The sequence below is a fragment of the Emydura macquarii genome, unplaced genomic scaffold (assembly GCF_026122565.2).
Source record: "Emydura macquarii macquarii isolate MOO-44397 ecotype Brisbane River unplaced genomic scaffold, CSIRO-AGI_Emac_v2 contig_1170, whole genome shotgun sequence".
Taxonomy (NCBI): domain Eukaryota; kingdom Metazoa; phylum Chordata; order Testudines; family Chelidae; genus Emydura; species Emydura macquarii.
In genome coordinates this window covers 2135924-2154576 of record NW_027131307.1, presented here as the reverse complement: position 1 = coordinate 2154576, position 18653 = coordinate 2135924, and the positions used below count along the sequence as shown (strand labels likewise).

Below are 18653 nucleotides of genomic sequence, written 5' to 3'. Positions count from 1 at the left end.
CCAGGGTGTCTCTTCACTCTGGCTTCTTACAGCTGCCTCATGGGTGCAGGGTGTAGCTCAGAGCAGCTTTTGGGCTGAGTGTTGAATTGGCTCCTGTTGGCCCTTAGAATTGAGGAGGTGCAAAGCAGCCCCAGACTGTAAGGTAGACTCGCAGAACTTCTTACGGCTAGGTGCCATGGTGGGTCAAGTGTGCACAGGTAGAGTTGGGGAGCAGCTGACTGACTTTGCAGTGAGTTGGTCTCCCCACTCTGATGGTCTGCAGTCATGGTGAACCCAGTCACCACTTCTCTGGTGAATGCCAGTTGCTCTTGGGCCGAGCCAGGCTGCTGCTGCTATGCTCCAGGTGTTGGTTCTGCACGGAGAGACATTCCCAGCTCTCCTTTTGGATGGAGGTGCCCTAGCTGCCAGATCCATATAGGCTGGGGTGAGGGCTCAGATGACTCGTTCTCACTTCCGTGTTCTTTCTCTCAGCCTCCACAAGGACTATCCTCCCTCCAGAGCCAGATGGTGCATATCTCTGGAGAGCCTCACATCTCCTGGCTGCCTGTGACATCAGGGGTGGCTCCTGCCTGGACGTTCCTGGCTGATTAAGGAGCAAGTGAGACTCGCAGAAATCCCACCCTGCACCTCCATCATGTCTCTCCTACTGTGTGGCCCTCTACCACCAAAGCTATCATTCTGAGGCAGACGGCACATCTTTCATTGGCTATGCTGCTTTGCAGTTTGACTGCCTCCTGATTAAAACTGGCCTGGCTTCTGGATTTGAGCAGATGATCCTGTCACTATTAGGAGTAGATGCAGATAATCTATGAGCAGCTGACATCCACATCAGCTGGCACAATCAAAAAGTGCCAGTTTAGCTGCAAAATTGATATTTGAATATGCAGATTTTAAATAGTAATATTTAAATCAAATAAGGGGCAGAAATCTGCTCAGCCCATGTGCTCTGCTAATAGAGCAGGAAGCTTTTGAAAATACTTCAGGTAACTGGCTACATAAGCACCTGTGCCTTTCCACTCATCCCTCTGTGCTCCTCCAGCAACCAGGTCTGATGGATGCCTAGCCAAATGCCTTTAAACTGTTAGCATCATCCATAATAGCTGCTCAGAACCCTCCTAAGCAAGCAGGAGCTCTGATGCAAAGTCCTGCTGCTGCCTTCCTTCCCAAAGTTTTGGTGAGCCCCTGCACCCACTAAATGAAATCAGAGAACTCCAGGCTTCCCCAGTCTCTAGTGGAGTCCATTGCCCCTCCTTCTCTCCTCTCTTCTCCTCTTCTCACCAAGCCGCAGCTGCTCTTGATCTGTGATTCTTTAAGAGACAACTGTTTCAAACCTTGCTGTCCTTTCTCCTGTTATCTGTGAGCTGCACTGTTATCAGCTGCTGAACACAGAGCTCTGAGATGGCACCGTTCCCAGAGCTTCTGGGCAGACCTGCAGGGTATAAGCCATTCAAGCAGAGATGCAAGTGACTGAGCCCAAAGAAAGTAATTTTCCCCCTTTGTATGGCAAGCTTGGTCTTTGGTAACTTCCTGGGACAATCCACAATCAGGGGCATTTTAAAGGTAGCTTTCCTCTGTGTTGGTATGGCAGTTGTCACCAGGTAGTGCTGTTACACACAGTCTTCCCAGTTCTTTTTCTTAGCCCGTGAGCAAATGTTCAGTCTCAGGATTGTATGCAGTGGTTTTAGATTTTGTTATGCTAGGTTCTGTGTAGAGGCAGTGGTCCTTGGGGAGCGATCTGTGCACACAGCAGGGGAGTTTGCTAGCTGCCATGGTCTCTGATTAGAATCCATTTTTAAGGCAGAACTACTTCCTGTGAACTGAGAGTTGGTTCTGGACTGAGATTCCTGAAAGATGGATTTGACTGTATTCCATGGCTGATGTGTCTGAGCAACTAAAATAAATTATACTCAGAATGTACTACACCCCATGTCACTGATTTCTTCTGTACTGGGAAGCCAACCTGCAAGTTCCTGGACATCTACTCTAGCTCAATGGAAGGGTGAAGCTGGTATCAGAATGGGACTCTGGTGTCGGAATGTAAGTTCCCTCCAGCAGGACACTGGAATCATCCCCTTACAATGACAGCAAATGCAGAATGGCTGCGGTCACAATCCTGAGAACAAACCTTGAAGGCACAGTGCATCATAGTCCCTTGATTTGGTTCAGAAAGTTGCACAGAGATTTCAGTTCTTTGCATTAGGCAGGTAGCACACATGAAACCCCTATTTAGCATTGTGTAGCTCCAGTCACCGGCTTCAGTGGAGTTTGCAAATGTCCTGGCTGTGGGGTTTGGGGTGAGGGATGAATGAGCGGGAGGGGAGAAGTAGAAAAGGGAGATGGCATCAGAGCAGCTCAGGTTGCTGGCAACTTGATTCAGATATGCTTTCGTCTTTGTTTTAATTGTCAACCAGTGTGTGTGTGTGTGTGTGTGGTTAATTGGCATATTTCTTCATTAGCCATTATTCCAGTACAGCAACCTTGTTCTTTAGTGCTATCTCACTTGCAATTGGGATGCTCACAGGTATCTTGAGCTCCCCTAGATCCATGCCTCAGAATCCTGCAATTTCATTGTTTGCTTGAACTTTGAAGAACATCAAGCCAGTGAAGCTATGGCCTGGAACCCTGGCTACAGTAGCATCATTGGGCTGAGTTTTAGGGGCTCTGCAGTACTTTGAGAAAAGGGCCTGCAGAAGTGAAACTGTTACAATCCAGATCCTTGACAAAGGAGTGAAGGAAACCCGACTTTTCAAATTATTTCACTTGATCCCAACTTCCCTTTCTCACAGAAAGAGTTTGACTTCCCCAGTCATATTGACAAAGAGGCTCAATAGAGTGGGCCTTCCTCAGTGTGCATTTATTCACCTAGGCTGCCTAGCTTCCCCACTGAACCCTTGCTAAGCACAGGTGGGAGGTATACTGATTTGACACTGGTGATTCTTTGAGCAATATTCTCCTAGTTGCACTGCTAACTGTAGCAGCAGCCAAAAGCTTTGGAATCTTCCTTACTAACCAGTATGACACTTCCTCCTTCTCTGTCTTTTTCCTCCCAGGGGCTGTGTCATCGGACCAACATTTCACTTCAACGTACCATCCCTAAATTTTGGCGATGTTGCCTTTGGTGAGTATACTCTAATCTTAATTGCCAGTTGTAGATGAGATCTACTGCAGTATTAAAATGAAACATTTTAGTGTAATCCTGCGTGTAATCCTTTGCATAAGGCTTCGGGGTACTGAAACAAGCTTTGTTTCACAGAGTCAGCTGATTTGTAAGGTTGATACATAATAGAAGTATTCCACATTGCAAAACAAGCATGGAGAACTCTTTGCTGATGGGTCAAGGTAGCCAAGAGACAATCCCAATAATTGCATCTGGAAGGACCCAAATTTCCCACACAGCATTTGGCCAACTTAGTCACAAATGCATGCACATGAATAAGACAAAGTTATTGAAAAGAAACTAGAATATATTGGACTTTGTCAGGAATGACAGGAAATCTTCACCACCATCTGAAAGAAGTAAGAGGAGTTTAAAGCCTTTTAAAGTCTTTGAATGGTAAGAGAAAGCTAGGAGTTCTCAAGTTATTAGTAAATGTCGCCCACCCACGACACTTTATATTATACACCATAGGATGTCCAAAGTCAGGGTTTCATGATAAGTAGTATTATGAGTTCTTTGTATTTCATTTCTCATTTGGAGATGTCAAATAGGAGGAAGCAACCAGTATAGCTGGTGCCAATATTATGCAGTATCCACCAGTGTTGGTTTGGTTTTTTACGTAGGCCAGAGCGGTGGCCTCGTTTGTCTCAGAAGGAGAAAGGGATGGGAAGGCGGAGCTAACTGCTCTCTCTACCTCTCAGAAAGAGGAAAGTTAGTCATATCACTAACCTATATCTTTCCTGGGCAATTATTTGAAATCCAAGGCAAAGAAATTACTTATTCCATCGTCCTTTAATATGAGAAGTTAATTCATCCCTTGTGGGCATCTCGCTATCACTTACCAGCTAATATATCCATTCAATAGCTATGTGGTAGGCATCAATGTCCTAGATTCTTGTTTCTTCTCCATTGAAGCATGGCATTGCTGACATACTCTTGTGTCTGGGCATTCAGAACGTCTCCATTTAAATGCAGGTTCTGACTTTCCATCTCTGCTTTACAAAAGTCTTTTCACAGAGATGATCTAAAGTTTAAATGTGAAATCAATTGTGGATAAATTGAAGGCACATTATCATTCTTGCCTAGTGTGCCTCTGTGTTTTCATGCTGTCCATGGATTCTTTAAGAAAACTAATTACTGTTTCTGAGCACTTTTACTTTTGTTTCCTTCTAAGTAAAATAACCCCAGCATGCTCTCATTGAAAAAAAGAAATAGGTGCAAAAAACAATTAGGTGATGTGAGTTTCATTTCCTTTAATCTGATTTCATGAATAAGGGTCTTCCAGCAGGAAGAGAGAGACTTTCTAATTCTTGCTCCTTTTAAAATATACTATTAACTCTTCCCATTGTCTGGCGACCTCAAAACTGATCTCCCGCCTCCTTGCTAAATAACTTCCACAGAAGATTTCCATAGCAATGGCCTGAGACAGGAATCTGTCGCTGTAGGTCATGAGTAAACGACATCTGTATCTTCAACTGGTTTCTTTCCCCACTTGAATTCGTCTAACGCTCTGTAGTTGGACAATGGGTGATGCGCCATTGTCTCTCCCACAGGTTAACTGACTGAACAAGCAGCCCAGTTCTGTGATAGCTTAGGGTCTGATCTCATGAGTTAACCCCTGTAAGCTGCAGAAGTGATAGAATGTTCCTGCCAAGTACAATTGTCATAGTGGGGTGTAAGGAAGAGCCAGTATCTCAGATAGCTGGAACTTAAACCATTTACAGGGCTGTCAGTAGAAACCATTACCGTGAATTTCACCTGGAAGTGAATTTGTGCACAGTGCAGTTATATGCATTCACCAGCTTGCCTTGCCTAGCAAGTGAGCAGGTGTGTTTTGAACAAGCTTCCAGGTGGACTTCAAGCTTGTCCTAGTAATGTATGCTATAGCAGGAAATCACTGGGTGACTGTCATGAGATCTGTAGCACAGAGGAAGGGGAGCAATCTTGTAGCCAAATGAAGGTGAAGAAGAGTGTTTCTGGTGGCAGTTGCTATCCAGAAATACACAAGCACAAGTGAGTTTAATAGATTCTTCCCAGATTTCAACGCATTTGGCAATAGATGGGCCAAAACCCATGTTTGAGAGAACAATCAGATTTTGTGCAAATTCTTAAGAATATTTCCCCTGCCAACTGACATTAGCTTTTCTTTTTTCAGACTGATTTTAATGCATTCAAATAATACAACTTCAATAGACTCAAGGGGACAAGCAAAGTTTGAAGATCAGGCTGAGTTAGCATTATAATTTGTAAAACTCATTTTATTTATAGTAAAGAAGTAATCCAGTGAGTGTCTGATTTACAGTGGAAAAAACGAAAAGAACCAACCTTAGTTCCTTCAGATTTGAACCGTGACAAAGCACATGGACACTCATGCAATCAGTACAGTTATTATTTCCTCAACAACAGCACTAGTACCTAACAATATGATTCAGGATAGGTAAGCTCCCAACATTTACTAGTTAGAACCAACTCAGTAGAGAAAGCAGTCTTCAGATTTTGATGCACCTTGGTAGCAGACATTTTTAGTAGGTAGCAAGGAGTACAGCAGCTTTGCTCACATTCATCACTAATGATCTTGTCCTGCTGTTAGTGAAATTGACTGAAGTTTCACCATTTCACCCGTTGAGGACAAGACTCTGTCTTAGATAACAACAAACTTGCAGTGGAAGGATCTTTCCATGGGACCATAGTTCCCAGATTCATCATTCTGATTCTTTTGGGCTTGATTTTGCCACCCTTTCTGACAGTGAGTAGTGCCATGCTCTGTATTTTATTTATGTATTGAAAATCATGGGGTAAAATGCTATTCAGCACGAGCACGGGTGGCAGAATCTGGGTCTTAATCCAATATGCCCATCACACTCTCTAGAGGCAGGTTCATAAATGAATAACAATCAGTGCTAGTTAGAGAGGACTCCTCTCAGCTAAAGCTGTAATGCAAATCTTCCTACATTTGGTGATCAGGAATGGTAAATTAGTATTCCCATGGATTCAATTTGTGATCAGTTTACAGGAAAACAAAGTGAAGATTAATTACTTGCTTAGCTTCTCAATTAACTGTGATTTGGATTGAAAAGAGCTAAATTCCAAACACAACTTTTATTGCTCTGAAATATTCACACTAGAAATCAAGGGATAATTCATGCATAAACTCACATTCAGTGACGTTCTTTTATAGGGTTTCCTCGGTCCTTATCATGTTGCCTCAGTAACACATCTTTGATCCCCATGACATTCATCCTTCGTGTCCCTGGGGACGGCCCAGGTGATCCAAGTGTTACCAGTTGTGTTCAAACCTTGGACATCACAAGAACATCCTGGAGAAAGGGAACCCAGGGAAGTGTCAAGCCAAAAGAATTTACCATAACACCTAGTAGTGGTACCATCCGTTCTCATGGGCTCTTGGATATCCAGGTACAGTATCTATCAAACCACAGGAGAGTCTGATGGTTTGCAAAGCTAAATCAAGGCTTTTATCACTGTTGGATTTATTGTAGTTTGAGTAATCCAAGAATTTTTCATAACCCCAATTATGGGGGCATTCAAGGGGGTGAAGTTTGGTTTCTAAAACTGCAAGGTCCAGATTATGAATTTCAACCACAATAGCCACATATTAATGAGTTTCCAGATGTGGGTTTAGAGAACTTTTCAGAGCAGTTGATTTAAAGTGGGAGGAGGAAGAATTAGGACAGAAAGTAGTAGTTAAACGGCAATGTTTTATATAAGCAAAAATAGTTCACCCTCCCACTAAGTCCCATTAAATGCAATGATCTCCAGGGGGGACAGTGAAAGTCAAGGCATCTATTCATGATCCCAGGAGCTCTTGGGCCAAATTTTGCTTTCAGTTACCCGTTGTAAATTTGGAATAACTCTATTCAAGCCAGTAGGCTTCCTCTGAATTTATACTGGTGTAACTGAGCAAAATTTGGCCCCTTAATTTTAAAGCCAGAATGAATTTATTTCATTTAAGTGTCTTGGGAAGACCTGGGTTAAAGGGAGTCTTTTAAATCTTGCTACCAGACTGAAGGAGCTCATATTCTCATGGAAATTACTTTTTTCCCCATTTCTGCAACTGAGATTTTATCATGTAACACACAAAACAAAGCCATTATCTCAGTCTAGTGACAATGTATGGTGTTTGGTTTGCAGATGAACTCACAGCCAAAGTATGGTATAGTTCACTTTCATTTTCTGCTACAGTTGAAGTTGAATCATCTGATGGATTTCCACCATATCTGTAACATTAGTTTGAAAGTCAGGATCTTATTTTGAGAAGGAGGTTTCAGGAAAAGCTGCACTCTGGTGCAGAGATTTGATCCTATGTATGGATCCTGGTGTAGATTATGGAGAGGAATCATCTGTCTATTTACGCTTTTAGCTTGGAAGTTTGGAGGAGATAAACCTGTGTGGTCACTCGGTCCTTAACTTGGTTTTGCAAACAGCCCAGTGTGACCAAAGTGGTGACTTATGGGGCAAATTCAGCCTTGGTAAGTGGACACATTCAAGTCAATGGAGTTGCACCTGATAACATCAAGCTTGTATCTCAATGGCCTTGTATCTCAATTCAGAGATTGTTCAAATGTAACTGTACTCCAAGTGGCCAGCAGTTGTAAGTGAACCTAATGGTGAAGATTTAGGGCAAAATCCTTGCGTTAATCATCAGACCCAGAGAAAGGGGAGAAAATGTTATGCAGCAGGTCCCTGAGCTATTCTCCTGGGGAGGGTTTGATGCTCAGAAAGGGGTGGGAGATGTATGCTGCAGCATACTTTGCTTTTAATCCGTACGGTAACACCCCATGTAGCACCTTTGTTCAGGCGTCCATGGGCTGGTCACATCCCTGAGCCAGCAGACCATGGCCCATTGTGACATGGAGCATATGCAGATGTCATTAGCCAGTCCCACATCTTGGCATTCATGGAAGCTGTAGGCTACAATGGCTGCTGTGTGGGAGTGGACATTCTTCCTCCACTAGCACACCTGCCTAGGACAGGCCAGGTTTTGTCTTCAGCATTTTGGCTTTGTTATTCTGCTGTCCAAAGTCAGAAATGTCACAAATATTAGGTGTCTCTGCAGTGGAACTTTCTATTTCACACTCTGTCTGATCTCTCCGGGAACTGTAACTTATCATTCAACTGTAAACTCATCTCCAAACAGATCGAAGCAGAGACACTCTCCTCCTTACAGAATAGTAGCTAAAATAAATAAGAGAAAAGAGGCAACAATAACTCTCATTCTTGAGGCACACACAGTGTGGGAGGATTCTAGATGATAGTGTGTTTGATAAAACGTAAAGATGACTAGGGTGACTCCTGGCTCCTTTTGATGCTTAATGATAGCAACTTAGAAAGACCCCTTTGAGTGCTCAGTATGAATCTGCAGAGCTTGCTGAGGAAAGGAACTCCTGCTTTTCATGCCATCATGGATGCTCATTGTCATTTAAAGTGATCCTCCTTGGGGAAAAGAAAAATAATTTGGGTTGTTAAAGCCACCATTTCCCCATTTGTCTATTCCATGGATCACTTTATATTATAAAAAAAAAATTCTTGGAGCCTGTCTCTGGTCCTGGACCAAAGCTGGTCTCAAAATGTTCATTAATTGTCCATAAGATGAGGTTTCCTGGAGTAGTGATGGACCAAAGATCCTCAGCTGAGAACCATTGAGACAACCAATGCAACCTTACTCAACAGAGTCCTTCTCCAGCAAATGATCTCCAACTTCCAAAAGCCCAACAAAGGGGATACTAGAGGTTGCTAAATGAGCACTCTGACTGACAGAAGATTGCTTTGAAATTAAAGTATTTGTCTCCCCTTTCCTGCGCTAGGTGACCTTATGTTCCAACACTGTGAAGAAATATGAAATGGCATTGGTGGTGGATGTGGATGGTATCGGAGAGGAAGTGCTGGCGCTTCTAATCACAGCAAGGTATTGGCACTCTCTTTGTAGCCATTTCCCCTATGTCCTTGCGTCACCCACACTGTGCTGCCATATAAACAATATGCTGGATTTATCCCTCCATCCCAAAACAAGAACCACTGTTTAATGCAATTATTGTGCATAGTTGGGCACTAGAACTAAATCTGATATGGGAATGACAAAATATTGTAAAGGTTACATGTTGAAAAGCACCTGTACTAAAGACAAAGGAAGGGCCCTGAGCCTTTTTCAACATGGGAATAATAAGAGTATTCACTACTGACTGTGACTTTCAGTGTTTGCAGCGTAAAACATTCGTGTGTGAAGAGCCTGACAGCTGTCCCTTTTCATCCTGAGTATGGTATTTAACTCGGATAGTAACAAAAGGGGTGTAATTCACTTCCTGCAGTGCAAAAACCATTTGGCATGGAGACATCCAAGGTGTGGATGGCAACATGATGATGGAGCTAGTTTCAGACAATTAGCATGTGGATTAATAAAGAAGAGTTTAAGTCAATATTGTGAATGTTAATTAGGAGACATAAGCAAAAGATAGAGGTGAGGGAAGAGTGTTGTTATTTGCTTTAGAGAATGAGCTCAGCTTCATCTGCTTTCCTCTAGTCTTCTTAGTTATTTGCCATCACAAATTTGAGCCAGGCTTTATTCTTCCTTGATCATATACTGTAGGACAAATTCAACCCTGTTGTAACTTAGTTGACTTCAGTGCAGTTACAACAGGGATGTATTTGGCCCTGTACGTATAATTGGGTATATATGCTATATAGATGGGTGGGAGGGGCCATTTTAAAAGACCTCAGTACTGACTTAACACTGCCCCCTTTGACTTCAGTGTGAGCTTTTCCATTGACTTCAGTGGGAACAGAGTTAGGCCAACACTGAAATACAAACCAGCCAGAACAAATCGTCCAGGCTAAGAAAGCTCAGACTGTTAGCAGGGTCCCAGTCTGAGAAATTGCGCCCTGCTTGAATGCTTGCTGGTGTTGACAGAGCACTGTTGAGTAGAGACCCATGGCATTTCCCCAGATGTCCTTTAACGGAGGTTGTTGATTAAAAAATGAATAAAAAGAATTTTAAGAAGATTAATGACTGTGGGTGTCGAGCCTTCATGAGACAATGACAAATGTATTATGTTCTGTTTCCCCATATTCTGGGAGTGAACAAACGCTATATTCTCTTTGTATCTGTAATGCTATTTTTTGGGGGGCTAGATGTGTTGTTCCTCCACTGCGTGTGCTTAGCCCTGTGGTGAAGTTTGGACGGTGTTTCCTGAAGTTCCCTTACCAGAAGATGGTGATGCTTGTGAACGACACTGAGCTGCCAGGGTGCTACGGAGTTCTCCCTCAGGTTCGTTTTCTCATCCTCCCCTTCTGTTGCTTCTCTTACATTTCCATGGGACTCTGTGAGAAGGGAAGGGGCATTTCCCGACTACCACAGACTGTGTTATTGTTGTCTCTAGCCCCACCAGCATTTGACAGGAAGATGTTTAATTTCTCCTCTTTGGAACTTCCTTGCGGATGAGAACTTACAAGGTCTTAAAGGGGAGGGTCCCACAGCACTGATAGCAGGAGTGATTATTTGAGAGATCCAATACAATATAAACAGCCAGGGTTTTTTTCTGAGAGAGGCTGTAGTTCACAAGAGGAAAGGAAAGGAAGACATGCCTGAGTCCCGGGCTGCTGGTCTGTGTGGCATTTCCAGATATTTCATAGTGTAGCCCATTTATACAGCAGGAAAGGGGAACAATTCAGAGCCTTCTTTGAGCTCTGTGTACGAGTCAGCGGTGGGTTAGGCTGAACTGGTGCAGCTGCCGTGGGAACCTTTGGGTCAGATTCGGTGGTGGTGTACATTATATTGGACATTAGTTGATTTAGAAAGTGGCTGTCAATGTTAAAGGTGCATGACTTGCACCAGTCTTCGAGATTTGCAAAGCAAGCAAAACTTGCAAGCCCTGGGCCCATTTTACTTTACTGGCAAAAACCAGGATGCAGTCTCTGACAACAGAGAGGTCACTGGCATGGGGGCATGGGGGCCTCACAGCTCCATGTCCCCCAGGAGGACTGGAGCCAGCCAAGGAAGAGTTGGGGCCAGAGTGCCTGTGAGGTACACTGACTCAGCATATCTTGCTGGCTGCCTCCATTGGTGAGCACCTATAGAGCCCCAGATGGCACCTAAAGCTGCCTCCGTCCTTGGAACATCTCTCCTGAGAGTTGCGGAGCTTCTGGATCTCCCTGGATCATAGAATCATAGAATCATAGAATATTAGAGTTGGAAGGGACCTCAGGAGGTCATCTAGTCCAACCCCCTGCTCAAAGCAGGACTAACCTCTGCTATATCATCCCAACCAGGGCTTTGTCAAGCCGCAGCTTAAAAACCTCTAAGGATGGAGATTCCACCACCTCCCTAGGTAACCCATTCCAGTGCTTCACCACCCTCCTAGTAAAAAACTTTTTCCTAATGTCCAACCTAGACCTCCCTCCCTGCAACTTGAGACCGTTGCTCCTTGTTCTGTCATCTGCCACCACCGAGAACAGCCTAGCCCCATCCTCCCTAGAACCCCCTTTCAGGTAGTTAAAGGCCGCTATCAAATCCCCCCTCACTCTTCTCTTTTGCAGACTAAACAAGCCCAGTTCCCTCAGCCTCTCCTCATAAGTCCTGTGCTCCAGCCCCCTAATCATTTTTGTTGCCCTCCGCTGGACTCTCTCCAACTTGTCCACATCCTTTTTGTATTGGGGGGCCCAAAACTGGACACAATATTCTAAATGCGGCCTCACCAATGCCGAATAGAGGGGAATAATCACTTCCCGTGACCTGCTAGCAATGCCCCTCCTAATGCAGCCCAATATGCCATTGGCCTTCTTGACAACCAGGGCACACTGCTGACTCATATCCAGCTTTTTATCCACTGTTACCCCCAGGTCCTTTTCTGCAGAGCTGCTGCCCAGCTCGTCGGTCCCCAGTCTATAGCTGTGCATGGGATTCTTTCTTCCTAAGTGGAGGACTCTGCACTTTTCTTTGTTGAACCTCATTAGATTTCTTTTGGCCCAATCCTCCAGTTTGTTTAGGTCACTCTGTATCCTATCCCTACCTTGCAGGGTATCTACCACTCCCCCCAGCTTAGTGTCGTCCGCAAACTTGCTGAGGGTGCAATCTACCCCATCCTCCAGATCATTAATAAAGATGTTGAACAAAACCGGCCCCAGGACCGACCCCTGGGGAACTCCGCTTGTGACCGGTTGCCAGCTAGACATGGAGCCATTGATCACTACTCGTTGAGCCCTATGCTCTAGCCAGTTCACTATCTGGATGAATCAAACCCTGAAGCTGCCAAAGGGGAGAGTTGCTTTCCTTGTTACCTCACAGAAGAGCATAAGATAAAGCAGCTAGGCCACTCCTTTTCCAATTCTCTGAGGCCAAATTCAGCCCTGGTGGAATAGAAGTTGCACATGTTTACCCAGAGCTAAATTTGGACCCCACCGAGTACCAAACTGGTGCAAATTTTGCTACTTACACTCATTCATATCTGTTTCTGGCTAACTTTACTCCCCCATGTCCATGCTGTTAAATGTTTCCCATTGTATTTTATCGTTACGTACTCTCTGTTGCTTGTAATACTGTCTTTGATGATTGGAAATAATGTCCTTCCCTTTCTGTTTTTCCTATGTCCATCTCTCAGACAGGGATACTGTTCCATACTTTCCGGGGCACCAACCCACATAGCTGCCATGTCTCCTTTCATTGCTTTGAGTAACTCTTTCCTAATGATAACAGGCTTTCTGGGTATTCAAGCCACCAGGTTGGCTGAAATGCCTTTAGGTGATGCCTCAGAAAGTAAATGTATGTACTAGTTCCTGGAAAGACTCAGGGATTTAAAGGCCAGAAGGGGCTATTGTAACAGAGGCCAGAGAATTGTACCCAGTAATTCCTGCTTCATGCCTATCACAGCTCTTGGAGCGCTAGCAGGTCCTTTAGAGAGAGACCCAGTCTTGATTGTTCCAATGGTTAATCAGCATCACTGTCAGAAATGTGCAGCTTACGCTGTGCATATGTCGTAGTCAATCTCTGGGTGAAATTCCCGCCTGTACAGAAGGCAGGGATTGGTCTGTGCATCACTTCAAGCCGTCATAAGTCCTCAAAATAGGAGTCAGCGTAGGCTTTGTGCTTGTCCTCTGCACCGGGGTCAGTTTCCCTCTTTGAACCCAGGGTTCTGCATGTGATTGTTTTAAACAGTGCATTCACTGTCATTGTCTTTATGCCAAGGAGTGGAAAGTTTCCAAGGAAGCCATGGTGAAGCTGATGTTCTGGTTGTGTCTCTGAACAGGAATATGAGGAGAAGCCCTCTGTGTTGTACTGCAGCCCGAAGCCTTGTGGCATTATTCAACCTTATACCACTGTGGAGATCCCCTTAGCACTGGAAGCCCAGGTGACTGGAGAGCAGGACACCCTGGCTTACATAGCCATGTTTGGGAGCGAAGAATCCCCCCTGGTGAGATCCTGGTGATGGAATATGCCTTGTGTCAATCAGTGTTCTCTCTGGAGTGTGGAGACCTATCCTGAGGGCAGCCTTTGCTCATCTGATGGTGCACACAGCACGTTCCTATTCAAATGTTATAGCTCTTTGCAACTGCAGAGATTTTTCTGGTGAATTAAAAAAATTCATGTCATTAGAGTTTAAATATCACTGTATCATCACCTCACTGATGATAGAAGTCAGATGTTTTGAGGTTACTTGCTCTGCTCATACCAATATCGAGAGCAGACTGGAAAGATCAAACCTGTTTCAGTTGTCTGAGTGCCCTTCACTGCTGTATAAAGTCAAGATGACTAGAGGGCGCTCAGAACCCCACAGGATTGTGTCCTATGAAGGGGCATGATAGGAGTATACAAGTAATGACTAGTGCAGAGAAGGTAAATCGAGCATTTTGATAGACCATTTATTATAATGCACGTCAAAAGGGACATTCAGTGCAGTGGAAATGCCACAAATTTAAACTTTTATATAGCTTGGCACACCTAAGGATAAGCATTGCCCTCTAGGTATTTCTGAAAATCCTACCTGTGGAACCATTGTCACCAGAAATCATAGTGAGCAGGAGCTGAGTATGATTCCAAAAAGATTAGATGTTTAAATGAATAATGAGAGAGAATAAGAAAGAAAAGCTATAAACCCTCATTTTTCAGTGCACACGCCAAGAACTAACTGCCTTGGGGATAGGGAGGAAGCTTGGGCAGATGTTTCCATTGGCCATTATGGAGAATGCTCTGAAGTAAATGGAACTGCCTGTAGTTATATGAACCCCTGGTCCAAGGCACTACAGCAATTTCTTTGTCTCTAAGTCTGTTGCATTCTTACAGAGTAACAGTCACCACTGCATAGCACAGACCCCAACTGGAGACAGCATCTTCGTTCAGGGGAGCATGTAAGCACACACTTACCTGTGAGCACAGGATTAAGTCTCTCCAATCTAATGAGACTGAAGCACACACTTAGAAAAAGCACATGCTTAAGTGCTGTCCTGAATAGGAATCAACAGATGCATGTGGTTAAGTGCTTTTCTGAGTTCAGTCTCTTATAAGCCACTTTAGCCCCTGTACTAAAATCCACAAGGAAGGCAATATCAGACTTAGAATTGGTAGGCTGTATCTGGAGTGAAGGTAGACTTTTTCTACCAAATGTGAATGAGAATGGACAAGGGGTTCCTGAATTATAACACCCTAAAATAGTTATTTGTCAGAATTCCAAGAGGTTCCCTGGGTTTTTTACCACCTTCTAGCAAAAATATAAGGTAGAAAGGAGAATGATAAAATGTAGTGTATTGAATTCATCTAGGCTGAGATCTAAGGCAAGTTTAGTTAATGAAATGTGAATTTAAAATGGTATTAATTTTTGAGATAGCGATGACAGAATGGCTTGTCATCACTGATGAGCATGAACTACTGCTGAAAGCCTAAGCATTGATTACACAAAAGTTAGGCTGCCATTTTCAAAGCAGTCCAAAGGCTTTCCCTAACATGAATGGAAGTTATGCAGCCAGCTCCCCAGGGCAGCACTGAAAATCTTAACCTAGGTCTTCAATCCTTTCTTTGCATTTGAATGTAGACCAGTGGCTAGGGGCTTCATCAACAGAGGAAGGTGAATTTTGCCATCAAGGTTGCAGTTATCCAGATAAGTAATTTGTGTAGTTAAGGCACATTACAAAAAGAAAGTGGGGGGTGAGGGCTTCTCACAGTTAGAATTTCTTGATCTTTTAGTGGTTGGTTTGTTTTTCAAACTATGATGATCTTGTAAAGATTTTCCCCTTGGAAATGATGTGTACTTTCAGCCTTAACCTCACCATAAGGATGCGCATTAATATGCCAGGTCTTACCTGGATAGGAGCACAGGAAATTGTGGGATCTTAACAATTTCTAAGGGAAAACTAATAGTACTTCATATTAGTGTTCACAAGTGTGCCATTAAATTGGAGTTTAAGCACAGCATTTGGCTTTCACTGAGTTGCAGCAAGCATCTGAGTTGTGCTAATAGAAATGTTGCCCTGCATAAGCATGGTTCACACTTGCATGTCTTGTTGCTAAAGATGGCCTCAGCTTTGCATTTTGTCTCAAGACTGCCCTGCAGCTTTAACACACTTTTAGTGGGTTCCATTCTGGCCGCCCCATAGTTTTCCCTGCTAATGGAGCATTGTGAGCAGTACAGCCACAGCCTGCCAAGCACTCTCTACTGATATTGGTTTCAGATGTGTGGACTGTATTCTGCTCTCTCTTACACTGAGGTAACTCTGATGACTTCACTCTAATTTTATACCAGTGAAACAGAAAGAAGAGCATGACCCTATTATCTTACATTATGCTTAACCGTGCCCAACAGCATGAGTCTGCGATAGCCCTTCTCAGAGGGCAGTCTTTCACAGATCCTTCTGTGTAGGCTGCTTAGAGAGACCCTTCATGGCTGCGTTCCCTTGTGTTTTACTTGCAAGTAACTGGATGTCAGTTTCAATTTGCTGCAAGTAAGTCTATGTGTTAGGGATCTGGTACAATACAGCGTTGGGTTTACCTGGGGCATATCAGCCTGCAGCCTGCCACAGGCAGCAATTTGGCAGCTCGCTGCTATCAAACGAGGTGGTTATTCAGTGCTACAGCTGGCTGCCAGAGGACAGACTATTCATTCCCGAATGATTTAAACTGACACTATGTCCCATCAACAGAGCCAGAAAGACCTTTGAGCCCATGAAAATATTACTGATCGCAATGTCTTCCCCCTAGTCCTCCTTTCCCTTTTGTATCATTTTTCTTGTGAGCAATGGCCTGTTAAATGTTGTTGCTAAAAGCTCTTTTGTGAATGGTTTAAATGAAGCATTTTAAAAAATATTAACCACTTCCCTGCTGAATGACATACCATGGACATCCAGCAGATGTACTTGCCCAATGCAATGATATGGCTAGGAATTCTAGGTGGCCTGTCTTTCTTACTGGATGTTCTGTAGAAAATGAAAGACAGAAGGCTAAAAGTTAACATCCTGGAAGGTGGGTTTGTTCATAAGGTGAGGTCTGTGGCTCAGGAAGTGTTGATTTTCAATCTCAAAGACCTGACATATGCTACATTCGATTGCTTGAGTGGTGAATGGCGTACAACAAACTTAGATGTGCTCTCAGGAGAGATGTTTATCAATGCATGCTCTGCAGGGACTCTTTCCTGCGTGTTTTTTGTTCTTCTTCGAGTGTTTGCTCATGTCCTTTCATGTTAGGTGTGTGCACATCCATGTACATGGCTGCCAGAGATTTTTTGCCTGCGTGGTATCGATAGGGCCTGCTTAGGCACTTTCTGGAGCCCCACGTTCATGTGGCAGTATAGGAGGTGCCAGTGGCCCCACGCTCCCTCAGTTCCTTCTTTCCACCAGTGATGGTTGCAGGAGCACCCTTCTCCCTTGTGATAGCAAATGCTTTACTGGTCATTTGCCTTCTATCAACTGCTGTGTATGATTCAAGTTAGTTTGTTAGTAGTTGAGTAAGTTAGAGATAGTGTTCCTTCCAAGGACATTCGCCCAGAGGCAGGACATGCCCAGTCCCCAGTTTTCAAACCATGTGCCACAAGTCCTTTCCACTTAATGACACTCACAATAGTTGCCTAAAGAGTTTAGGAGAGACATCACAGGCAAGTGCAAAATTTGCAAGGGCTTCCAATCACAGACTAAAAAAGGCAGGGATATCTGTCTCAAAGCCCTGTTCATGGAGGCGGCACTCACTCCAGCCTCAAAACCATCCTGCTCCAAATCGGTGCTGAGTACATGTACGTCAGCGTCGGTGCAGAGCGCCTCAATGGTACCTGTTCACCCTTGCCAGTGCTGAAGAAGCAGCAAAAGAAGCAGTGAGTGGACCGGGGGGTCCTCCCGCTCCAAAGAGGAATAAGAAGATGAGGTGGGGCAAAGGACCCATGTCAGGCCAATTGCCTGTGGAAAAGCAGCAGGAGACAACTCATCCCAGGGTTTCAATCCCATTGAGGGAACCACCTCCGACTCCTGGAAGCAGAAGGGGGCCCCTCCTCCATATAGTGCCTCCGACACCGGAGGCATTTCAAACGGCTAGGGACCTTATGGCCCTTCGAGTGTCACTCATCCTGAGTGCACTTACATCGACAGCCGAGCCGGTGAAGGGACCCGCTTCCAGGGGAAAACCAGCAATGGGAGCCGCCACAATGGCCCATCAACCAGTGCCATTCCCGGAATCTCGGCACCAGTCTACAACACTGATGCCCTGGTCCCCTGCACCAAGAAGATGGTCCCTGCCCTCTCAACCCTGGTCTCTGGATCTGTGTTCACGGTCTCTGACTCCAAGGTGGGAATCACAGGCCGTGTACCACTGGTACCTGTTGTCATCCTTACGGCACCAGTCACCGACATCGTGGAACTGATCTCCGGATCCCCAGCACTGATCCCTACCGCCTTATTCCCCAACACCACACCACTCGCTGCCATCTCAGCACCACTCCTCACCTACACAGCACTTTACCAGTGTGGCACCACTTTCTGCCTACGTGGCATCTCTCTTCTTCTACAGGGCACCACTCTCCACCTATGCGGCACCGCTCCAAGGATTCTCATCATTGGTCCCCCTCCCTGCAGTACTGGTCTCCGGTGCCACATTGCAACCAGCAGGGAGAAGCACCATGGTCTCTGTCATGGATCATCCTCTTTGGGATATGAAGGAGAATCCAGTCTCCATCCCCAAAAGCATTGCTCTTCGCATGAGCCAATGATGGGTGCTGCCCCTGCAGCAGGATTCTGGCCCCAAGGCCAACGGCCAACCCAGTGGCCATATTCTGGCTGCTGCAGCACTGCCAGTGCATGAAGGGGTGTTAAAGTGGTTAAGGCCCTGTGGTAGACACCATCCTTTCTGCCACCAACATCCAAATGGGCCAAAAAGAAATATTATGTCCTACCAAGGGCAACGAATATTTGTTTTCACACCATCCCCAGGATCCCTGGTAGTAATCTCCAAGAACAAGGGGGATAGGCAGGGTCAGACTAGCTCAATGCCTATAAATAAAGAAATGAAGAAACTGGACTT

At 44.7% G+C, this 18653-nt stretch overlaps 1 protein-coding gene across 2 annotated transcripts in view; it reads left to right on the top strand.

Moving 5' to 3' along the window:
* HYDIN (HYDIN axonemal central pair apparatus protein) overlaps window positions 1-18653 on the top strand; it is a 293633-nt gene that overhangs the window by 97420 nt on the left and 177560 nt on the right. For both annotated transcript variants that reach the window (XM_067546885.1, XM_067546884.1), the window contains exons 12-16: window positions 3051-3118; window positions 6336-6571; window positions 8980-9080; window positions 10301-10436; window positions 13411-13575. In XM_067546885.1, coding sequence (XP_067402986.1) covers window positions 3051-3118; window positions 6336-6571; window positions 8980-9080; window positions 10301-10436; window positions 13411-13575 — 706 coding nt within the window. The remainder of the gene's footprint in view (window positions 1-3050; window positions 3119-6335; window positions 6572-8979; window positions 9081-10300; window positions 10437-13410; window positions 13576-18653) is intronic.